This window comes from Streptopelia decaocto (genome assembly GCF_964273445.1).
Source record: "Streptopelia decaocto genome assembly, contig: HAP1_SCAFFOLD_782, whole genome shotgun sequence".
In the NCBI taxonomy this organism is placed as follows: Eukaryota; Metazoa; Chordata; class Aves; order Columbiformes; family Columbidae; genus Streptopelia; species Streptopelia decaocto.
Genome location: NW_028115884.1, coordinates 44,778 through 56,083, shown reverse-complemented (window position 1 = coordinate 56,083; position 11,306 = coordinate 44,778). Strand labels below are relative to the sequence as shown.

At 66.4% G+C, this 11,306-nt stretch overlaps 1 protein-coding gene across 1 annotated transcript; it reads left to right on the top strand.

Moving 5' to 3' along the window:
• Nucleotides 1–275: 275 nt before the first annotated feature.
• Nucleotides 276–11,306, top strand: LOC309452527 (F-box/LRR-repeat protein 6-like; the record flags this gene model as incomplete). Its single annotated transcript, XM_082077147.1, has 7 exons — nucleotides 276–339; nucleotides 1,615–1,668; nucleotides 3,005–3,112; nucleotides 4,178–4,291; nucleotides 6,893–7,124; nucleotides 10,387–10,618; nucleotides 10,700–11,306. Coding segments are annotated over 7 exons (1,411 nt in total), but the record flags the coding sequence as incomplete, so codon positions are not given.

Below are 11,306 nucleotides of genomic sequence, written 5' to 3'. Positions count from 1 at the left end.
CACCCCCCTACTGGAACCCCCCCAAACACTGGGACCCCCACACACACCCTGAGACCCCCCCACCATCCACCCCCCCCCCATAGCCTGGGACCCCCACACACCAGGACCCCCCCATCAGTGGGACCCCCCCATCAGTGGGACCCCCCCCAAACCGGAACCCCCACACTGGGCTCCTCCACACTCACCCCGGGACAACCACCCCCCGACCTGGGACCCCGCCTCCCCCACCCAAACCGGGACCCCCCAAAACATCCGCCCCCCCCACCCCCCCGCAGGTTCTCGCAGCTGCAGGAGTTTGTGCTGAGCGGCTGGAAGAGCCACGTGGGGGCGCTGCTGCAGGTGGGGGGGCTGCCCCATAACTGGGGGGGGGGGCTGCCCCATAACTGGGGGGGGCTGCCCCATAACTGGGGGGGGCTGCCCTATAACTTGGGGGGGGCTGCCCCCCACCCCGTGCCCAGGGGATGATCGTCCCCCTCCGAATCCCACCCCTCAACTCCCACCCCCAAGAGACCCCCCCCCCCAGGTACCCCCAAACCCCCCACCTCAGGGACCCCCACAGCCCCAGAGACCCCCCCAAACTCCTGTGTCCCCCCCAGCTCCCCCTGGGACCCCCCACCCAGGGACCCCCCACAGCCCCAGAGACCCCCCCAAACTCCTGTGTCCCCCCCAGCTCCCCCTGGGACCCCCCACCCAAGGGACCCCCCCACCCCAGGGACCCCCCACATCCCCATGGATGCCCCCAGACCCCCCCACTCCAGGGACCCCCCACATCCCCAGAGAATCCCCCAAACCCCCATGTCCCCCCCAGCTCCCCCTGTGCCCCCCCAACCAAGGGACCCCCCACCCCAGAGACCCCCCCAAACTCCCGTGTCCCACCCAGCCCCCCTTGTGCCCCCCCACCCAAGAGACCCCCCACCCCAGGGACCCCCACATCCCCAGAGACCCCCAAACTCCCGTGTCGCCCCCAGCCCCCCTTGTGCCCCCCCACCCAAGGGACCACCCCATCCCAGAGACCCCCCCAAACTCCTGTGTCCCCCCCAGCCCCCCTGTGACCCCCACCCAAGGGACCCCCCACCCCAGGGACCCCCCACATCCCCAGAGACCACCCCAAACTCCCGTGTCCCCCCCAGCTTCCCCTGGGACCCCCCACCCCAGGGACACCCCACATCCCCAGAGACCCCCCCAAACTCCCATGTCCCCCCCAGCCCCCCTTGTGCCCCCCACCCAAGGGACCCCCCCACCCCAGGGACACCCCACATCCCCAGAGTCCCCCCCCAAACTCCTGTGTCCCCCCCAGTACCCCCTGTGCCCCCCACCCAAGGGACCCCCACACCCCAGGGACCCCCCAAACTCCCGTGTCGCCCCCAGCCCCCCCTCAGCACCCCACCCAAGGGACCCTCAGCACCCCAGGACTCCCCACATCCCCAGGGACGCCCCCAGACCCCCCCACCCCAGGGACCCCCCCACCCCAGGGACCCCCACATCCCCAGGGATGCCCCCAGACCCCCCCACCCCAGGCCCCCTCCCCGTCCCCTGCACCCTGGGGACCCCAACACCGGCCCCCAGAGCCCTGGCCCCCCCGGGCCCCCCCAGACCCCCGTGTTCCCCCCCCAGACGCTGGGTGAGCGCTGCCCCAACCTGCGCTGCCTGGAGCTGCGGCACTGCCAGGTGGGGACACGGGGACAACGGGGACACCGGGACAGGGGGACACGGGGGGACATTGGGCGTACGGGGACATGGTGGGACACGGGGACAGGGGGGACACGGGGACATGGGGGGACACGTGGGGACAGGGGGCACACAGGGACATGGGGGGACACAGTGACGGGACTCGCGGGGACATGGGGATGCGGGGACACAGGGGGACATGGGGCACGCGGGGACACAGGGGGACATGGGGCACACGGGGACATGGGGGGACATGGGGATGGGGGGGACACGGGGACATGGGGGGACATGGGGCACACGGGGACATGGGGGGGACATGGGGACAGGGGTGACACAGGGGGACATGGGGACATGGGGCACACAGGGACGGGGGAACACGGGGGGACATGGGGCACACGGGGACATGGGGGGGACACGGGGACGGGGGGGCACGGGGGGACATTGGGCACACGGGGACATGGGGGGGACACAGGGACAGGGGGGACATGGGGCACACGGGGACATGGGGGGGACACGGGGACAGGGGGCACACACGGGGACATGGGGACACACGGGGACATGGGGGGGACACAAGGACAGGGGGGACATGGGGACAGGGGGGGACACGGGGACATGGGGGGGTCACAGTGACAGGGCGGACACGGGGGGACATGGGGCACACGGGGACATGGGGGGGACACAGTGACAGGGGGGACACGGGGGAACATGGGGCACATGGGGACATGGGGGGGACACAAGGACAGGGGGGACACGGGGACATGGGGGGGGACACAGTGACAGGGGGGACACGGGGGGACATGGGGCACACGGGGACATGGGGGGGACACAGTGACAGGGGGGACTCGGGGGGACACGGGGATGGGGGGGCACAGGGGGACGTGGGGCACACGGGGACATGGGGACACAGGGACACCCGGGGGGACACAGGAAAAGGGGGGGACACAGGGACATGGGGCACAGACACGGGAATGGGGGGAAATGGGGGGACACAGACCCTGGTGGGGACATGGGGGGACACGGGAACGGGGGGGGCACGGACCCTGGGGGGGACACGGACACTCGGGGGGGCGGGACAAGGGTCGCAGTGGGGGTGTGACATCCAGGGGTGATGACATTGGCACCTGGGGGAGGATCGAAGCCGGAGGGGGAGCCCCAATGTGGGGGGGGGACAGAGACCCTGGGGGGTGCAGGGACCCATGGGGGGGTCACAGGGTCTTGGGGTGGGGGGGTCAGGATCCCATGGGGGGGTTCAGCGTTCCCACGGGGGGGGGTTCAGCATCCCTGGGAGGGTTCAGGGTCCCTGGGGGGGTTCAGGTCCCACGGGGTGTCTGTGCAGGTGGAGCCGGGGGCCCTGGGGGGGTTCCTGGCCGTGTCGGGGCCCCCCCTGCGGCAGCTGGTGCTGAGCTGCGGCCCCCGCCTGGGGCCCGTGCTGGCGGCGCTGGCGGTGAGTGGGACCCCAAAACAGCACCCGTGGGTGGGGTGAGGGGGACCCCAAACCGGCACCCGTGGGTGGGGTGAGGGGGACCCCAAAACAGCACCCGTGGGTGGGGTGAGTGGCACCCCAAAACAGCGCCCGTGGGTGGGGGTGAGGGGGGAACCCCAAAACAGCACCCGTGGGTGGGGTGAGGGGGACCCCAAAACAGCACCCGTGGGTGGGGGTGATGGGGGAACCCCAAAACAGCACCCGTGGGTGGGGGTGAGCGGGACCCCAAAACAGCACCCGTGGGTGGGGTGAGTGGGACCCCAAAACAGCACCCGTGGGTGGGGGTGAGCGGGGACCCCAAACTGGCACCCGTGGGTGGGGGTGAGCAGGGACCCCAAACCGGCACTCCAAACTGGCACCCATACATGGGGGTGAGTGGGACCCACACCGGCACCCAAACCAGCACCCATGGGTGGGGGTGAGTGGGGACCCAAACAGGCACCCGTGGGTGGGGGTGAGAGGGGACCCCAAACTGGCACCCCAAACCGGCACCCATGGGTGGGGTGAGTGGAGACCCCCAAACTGGCACCCGTGGGTGGGGATGAGCGGGGACCCCAAACTGGCACCCGTGGGTGGGGGTGAGCGGGGACCGCAAAGTGGCACCCGTGGGTGGGGGTGAGAGGGGACCCCAAACCAGCACCCATGGGTGGGGGTGATGGGGGAACCCCAAACCGGCACCCATGGGTGGGGGTGAGTGGGGACCCCAAACCAGCACCCGTGGGTGGGGGTGAGCGGGGACCCTGAACTGGGAACCATGGATGGGGGTGATGGGGGAACCCCAAACTGGCACCTATGTGTGGGGGTGAGTGGGGACCCCAAACCGGCACCCGTGGGTGGGGGTGAGTGGGACCCCAAAACAGCACCCGTGGGTGGGGGTGAGCGGGGACCCCAAACCGGCACCCGTGGGTGGGGGTGAGTGGGGACCCCAAACCGGACCCATGGGTGGGGGTAATGGGGGAACCCCGAAAGGGGCCCCCACGGGTGCGTGGCCCAGGGCAGCACGTGGGTCCCCACTCGCGTCCCCAGGGCGGGCGCTGCCCGGAGCTGCGGCTGCTGGAGCTGGACGCGGGGCTGGGGGGCAGCGGCCCCCCCCTCCCGCTGCCCGTGGAGAGCCTGCAGGGGGCGTGCCCGAGCCTGCAGGTACCGGACCTGCGCCCCGACCCCAACCGTGAACCCTGAACCCCCGAACCCTGCACCCCAACCCTGAACCCCGAACTCTGAACCGTGAACCCCGAACCGTGAACCCCGAACCCCGAACCCTGAACCCCTGAACCCCAAACCCTGAACCCCAACCCAAACCCCGAACCGTGAACCCTGAGCCCTGCACCCTGCACCCCAACCCCGAACCCTGAACCCCGAACCCGAACCCTGAACCGTGAACCCCAAACCTTGAACCCTGAACCCCTGAACCCTGCAGGCACCCCAACCCTGAACCCCGAACCGTGAACTGTGAACCACGAACCCTGAACCCCAACTGTGAACCCTGAACCATGAACCGCTGAACGCCAAATCCCAAACCCTGAACCCCTGAACCCGAAACCCTGAACCCCGAACCCTGCACCCCAACCCGAACCCTGAACCCTGAACCCCTGAACCCTGAACCCCTGAACCCTGCACCCCTGAATCTGAACCCTGAACCCTGAACCCTGAACCCCGAACCCCAAACCCTGACCTGAACCCCTGAACCCTGCACCCCGAACCCTGAACCCCGATCCGTGACCCCTGCACCCTGAACCCTGAACCCCTGAACCCCTGAACCCTGAACCCTGAACCCCTGAACCCCAAACCCCAAACCCTGAACCCCTGAACCCCAAACCCTGAACCCTGACCCCTGCACCCCTGAACCCTGAACCCCAAACCCTGAACCCCAAACCCTGAACCCTGACCCCTGCACCCCTGAACCCTGAACCCCAAACCCTGAACCCCAAACCCTGAACCCTGACCCCTGCACCCCTGAACCCTGAACCCTGAACCCCAAACCCTGAACCCTGAACACTGAACCCCGAACCCCGAACCCTGAACCCTGAACCCCTGAACCCTGCACCCCGAACCCTGAACCCCGATCCGTGACCCCTGCACCCCTGAACCCTGAACCCTGAACCCCTGAACCCCTGAACCCTGAACCCTGAACCCTGAACCCCTGAACCCTGAACCCTGAACCCCAAACCCCGAACCCTGAACCCTGAACCCCTGAACCCTGAACCCTGACCCCTGCACCCCTGAACCCTGAACCCTGAACCCCAAACCCTGAACCCCTGAACCCCAAACCCCGAACCCTGAACCCCTGAACCCCAAACCCTGAACCCTGACCCCTGCACCCCTGAACCCTGAACCCCAAACCCTGAACCCCAAACCCTGAACCCTGACCCCTGCACCCCTGAACCCTGAACCCCAAACCCTGAACCCCAAACCCTGAACCCCAAACCCTGAACCCTGACCCCTGCACCCCTGAACCCCAAACCCTGAACCCCAAACCCTGAACCCTGACCCCTGCACCCCTGAACCCTGAACCCCAAACCCTGAACCCCAAACCCTGAACCCTGACCCCTGCACCCCTGAACCCTGAACCCCAAACCCTGAACCCCAAACCCTGAACCCCTGAACCCCAAACCCCAAACCCTGAACCCCTGAACCCCTGAACCCTGAACCCCAAACCCTGACCCCTGACCCCTGCACCCCTGCCTGCACCCGTGCCCGAGCCTGCAGGTACCACTGCACCCCCTGCTGCCCCCCCTGCCTGCTCCTGCCTGTCCCTGCCTGCAGCCCCTGCCTGCACCTGCCCACCCTGCAGGTGCTGCTGCCTGCACCTGGTACTGCTGCCTGCTCCTGCCCGCACCTCCAGGCACCCTGCCTGCTCCTGCCTGCTCCTGCCTGCTCCTGCCTGCACCAACAGCTACTGCTGCCCACCTGCCTGCACCTGCAGGGGTCACACAGAGGGGTGCAGGCAGGGGTGCAGGCAGAGATATGGGCAGGGATACAGGCAGGGGTGCAGGCAGGGACACAGGCAGGGGTGTAGGCAGGGATGCAGGCAAGGATACAGGCAGGGGTGCAGGGAGGGATGCAGACAGGGACGTGGGCAGGACTCTGCAGCTTTACCTGCCTGTCCCTGTCCCCCCTGACCCCCATGTCCCCCGTGTCTCCCCTGACCCCCGTGTCCCCCCCGTCCCCCTGCCCCCCATGTCCCCCGTGTCCCCTCCTGTCCCCCCTGACCCCCGTGTCCCCCACATCCCCCCTGACCCCCGTGTCCCCCCACGTCCCCCGTGACCCCCCCATCCCCCCTGACCCCCATGTTCACCCCCGTCCCCCCTGACCCCCCCATCCCCCCTGACCCCCATGTCCCCCCCTGTCTCCCCTGACCCCCCTGTCCCCCCTGACCCCCATGTCCCCCCTGACCCCCATGTCCCCCCCCTGTCCCCCTGTGTCCCCCCACGTCCCCCCTGACCCCCATGTCCCACCCTGTCCCCCTGACCCCCGTGTCCCCCTACATCCCCCCTGACCCCCATGTCCCCCCCTGTCTCCCCTGACCCCCATGTCCCCCCTGACCCCCATGTCCCCCCTGACCCCCATGTCCCACCCTGTCCCCCTGACCCCCGTGTCCCCCTACATCCCCCCTGACCCCCGTGTCCCCCCCGTCCCCCCTGACCCCCATGTCCCCCCTGACCCCCATGTCCCCCCCTGTCCCCCTGACCCCCATGTCCCCCCTCGTCCCCCCTGACCCCCGTGTCCCCCCCCGTCCCCCAGGTGCTGCGGCTGCTGAACCTGCGCTGGGCGCCGCGGGCCCCCCCGCCCCCCGGCAGCGCCCCCCCCGGGTTCGCGAGCCTGCGGGAGCTGAGCCTGGCGGGGGCCGCGGACCCCGGGGCGGGGGACGCGCTGCTGCGGCGGCTGCTGCGGCGCTCGAGCCGCCTGGCGCTGCTGGACCTGCGGGGCTGCGCCAGGGTCACCCCCCGCGCCCTGCTGGAGCTGCCCTGCCACGGTGAGGGACACGGGGACACCAGGGAGGGGGACACGGGACACGGGGGACACGGGGGACACCATGGAGGGGGACACGGGACACGGGGGGACACCATGGAGAGGGGACATGGGGACACGGGGGGACACCATGGAGGGGAACACGGGACATGGGGGACACGGGACACGGGGACATGGGGGACACACCACGGTGAGGGGACACGGGGACATGGGGGGACACCATGGTGAGGGACATGGGGACATGGGGGGACACCATGGTGAGGGACACGGGGGGACACCATGGAGAGGGGATGTGGGGACATGGGGGGCACACCATGGAGAGGGACACGGGGGACGGGGGGGCACCATGGTGAGGGGACATGGGGACACGGGGACATGGGGGACACGGGGGGGACACCATGGTGAGGGGACACGGGGACGGGGGGGACACACCATGGTGAGGGGACATGGGGACACAGGGGGGACACCATGGTGAGGGACATGGGGACAACAGGGGGGACACCATGGTGAGGGGACATGGGGGGACACCATGGTGAGGGACATGGGACACGGGGGACACCATGGAGGGGGACATGGGGACATGTGGGGACACACCATGGTGAGGGGATGGGGACACGGGGGGACACCATGGAGAGGGGATGTGGGGACATGGGGGGGCACACCATGGTGAGGGGACATGGGGACATGGGGGGGCACACCATGGTGAGGGGACACAGGGACATGGGGACATGGGGGGGACACCATGGTGAGGGACATGGGGACAACAGGGGGGACACCATGGTGAGGGGACATGGGGGGACACCATGGTGAGGGGACATGGGGGGACACCATGGTGAGGGGATGGGGACACGGGGGGACACCATGGAGAGGGGATGTGGGGACATGGGGGGGCACACCATGGTGAGGGGACATGGGGACATGGGGGGGCACACCATGGTGAGGGGACACAGGGACATGGGGACATGGGGGGGCACACCATGGTGAGGGGAGATGGGGACATGGGGGGCACGGGGGTCATACCATGGTGAGAGGACACAGGGGGGCACACATGGTGGCAATGATGGGTCAGTGTGACCATGGAATGGTGGCCATGGTGGTGACATGGTGCCACATTGGGTGACACCATGGTGACAATGATGTGCCATGGTGGCCATGGGATGGTGACCATGGTGGTGACATGGTGCCCCACTGGGTCACACCATGGTGGCAATAATGGGCCATGGTGGCCATGGGATGGTGACCATGGTGGTGACATGGTGCCCCACTGGGTCACACCATGGTGGCAATAATGGGCCATGGTGGCCATGGGATGGTGGCCATGGTGGTGACATGGTGCCACATTGGGTGACACCATGGTGGCAATGATGGGCCATGTCATGGTGGCCATGCTGGTGATACGGTGCTACACTGGGTCACACCATGGTGGTTGTGCCATGATGGCCATGCCACGGTGGCCATGGTGGTGACGTGGTGCCACGTTGGGTCATGCCATGTTGGCAATGCCGTGACATGATGGGACATGCCACGGTGGCATGGTGCCATGTTGGGTCACACCATGGTGGTTGTACCATGTTGGCCATGCTGTGGTGGCCATAAGGGTGATATGGTGCCATGTTGTGTCACACCACGGTGGCAATGATGAGCCATGGTGACCATACCATGGTCTGCCATGATGGCAGGACAATGCCACATTAGTGGCATGGTGGGTCATGCCATGTTGGCCATGCCATGGTGTGTTATGGTGGTGATAAGGTGCCCTATTGAGTCACACCATAGTGGCCATGCTGTGCCGTGCCGTGCCGTGCCGTGCCGTGCCGTGCCATGTCATGTCATGTCATGTCATGTCATGTCATGTCATGTCACATCATCCTGTGCCACACCACGCTGCATTGGCCATGCCATGGTGTTCTGGCCATGCCATGTTGGCCATGCCATGTCATACCATGGTGTGCCCTGCAGCGCTGGCCATGTCTACCATGTCATACCGTGCCGTTCTATGCCATATTGGCCATTCCATGGTGTTCCGGCCATGCCACGTTGGCCATCCCATGCCATGACATACAGCGTGGGCCACGTCATGTTATACCATGCCATTCCATGCCACTCTGGCCACGCCATGGCATCACCATTCCATGCCATGTTGGCCATCCCATGGTGTTCTGGCCATCCCATGTTGTCCATGCCATGTCATACCATGCAGCGCTGACCATGTCTGCCATGCCATACTGTGCCGTTCCATGCTGTCTTGGCCATCCCATGCCATGTCCTGTCATACCGTGCCATTCCATGCCATGTTGGCCATGTCATGACATGACTATTCCACGCCATATTGGCCATGCCACATTGGCCATCCTATGCCATGTCATGTCATAGTGTGCCATTCCATGCCATGTTGGCCACGTCATGACATGACTATTCCACGCCATATTGGCCATGCCACGTTGGCCATCCTATGCCATGTCATGTCATACCATGCCATTCCATGCCATGTTGGCCACATCATGACATGACCATTCCATGCCACATTGGCCATGCCACATTGGCCATCCTATGCCATGTCATGTCATACCATGCCATTCCATGCCATGTTGGCCATGCCATGGCATTCTGGCCATGCCATGTTGTCCATGCCATGTCATAACCATTCCATGCCACGTTGTCCATGCCATGTCATAACCATTCCAAGCCTTGCTGTCCACAACACGGCATGACCATTCCATTCCATTCCACATTGGCCATGCCACATTGGCCATGCCACGTTGGCCATCCTATGCCATGTCATGTTATACCATGCCATTCCGTGTTGACCATGTCATAACCATTCCATGCCATGTTGGCCATGCCATGTCATAACCATTCCATGCCATGTTGGCCATGCCATGGCCTTCTGGCCATGTCACGTTGTCCATGGCATGTCACAACCATTCCATGCCACGTTGTCCATGCCATGTCATAACCATTCCATGCCATGTTGGCCACGCCATGTCAACCATTCCATGCCACATTGTCCATGCCATGTCATAACCATTCCAAGCCATGTTGGCCATGGCATATCATAACCATTCCATGCCATGTTGTCCACACCATGTCAACCATTCCAAGCCATGTTGGCCACGCCACGTCATAACCATTCCATGCCACGTTGGCCACACCATGACATCCTGGCCACGCCATGTCATAAGCATTCCATGCCACGTTGGCCACGCCGTGGCGCCCTGGCCACGCCACGCTGTCCACGCTGGTCACCACCCGCGATGTCCCCACAGCGCTGGAGCAGCTGTACCTGGGGCTGCCGTGCGGGACGGAGCAGCTGCCCCGCGTCACCAGCGGCAGCGCCGCGCTCGCCTGGCGCTGGCGCCGGAGCCTGCGGGAGCTGGACCTGTCCGGGCGCAGCTTCACAGAGCAGGACCTGGCGGGGGCCATGGCTGCCTTCCCCCCCGGCGCCCCCCTGCGCTCCCTCAACCTGGCCGGCACCAGGGTCACCGCCGGCGCGCTCAGGTAGGAGCCGGTTGGGGGTGCGGGGGGACGGGGGACACGGGGTGGTCCCCAATGACTGATGTGTGTCCCCCCTGGCCACAGCGGTCTCCTGGCCACCTGCCCGGGCCTGGCCTACCTCAACCTGTCCTCCTGCCGCCACCTGCCCCGCGGCACCAAGAGGCCCCACCGGGGCTGCCAGGAGGTGCAGAGCTGCCTGCGCCTGCTGAGCCAACACCCGGGCACCGGCAACCCCGGCCAGGGCAGCGCCAGGGAGGAGCAACACAACCGGGAACAGCTCAGCCAGGAGCAACCCAACCAGGAACCCCCCAGTGAGCAACCCAACCAGGAACGCCCCGGTGATCAACTCAACCAGGAACCCCCCGGTGATCAACTCAACCAGGAACCCCCCAGTGATCAACTCAACCAGGAGCAACCCAACCAGGAACAGCTCAGCCAGGAGCAACCCAACCAGGAACCCCCAAGTGATCAACTCAACCAGGAACCCCCCAGTGATCAACTCAACCAGGAGCAACCCAACCAGGAACCCCCCGGTGACCAACCCAACCAGGAACCCCCCAGTGATCAACTCAACCAGGAGCAACCCAACAACTCAACCAGGAAGCCCCCAGTGATCAACTCAACCAGGAACCCCCCAGTGATCAACTCAACCAGGAGCAACCCAACAACCCAACCAGGAACCCCCCAGTGA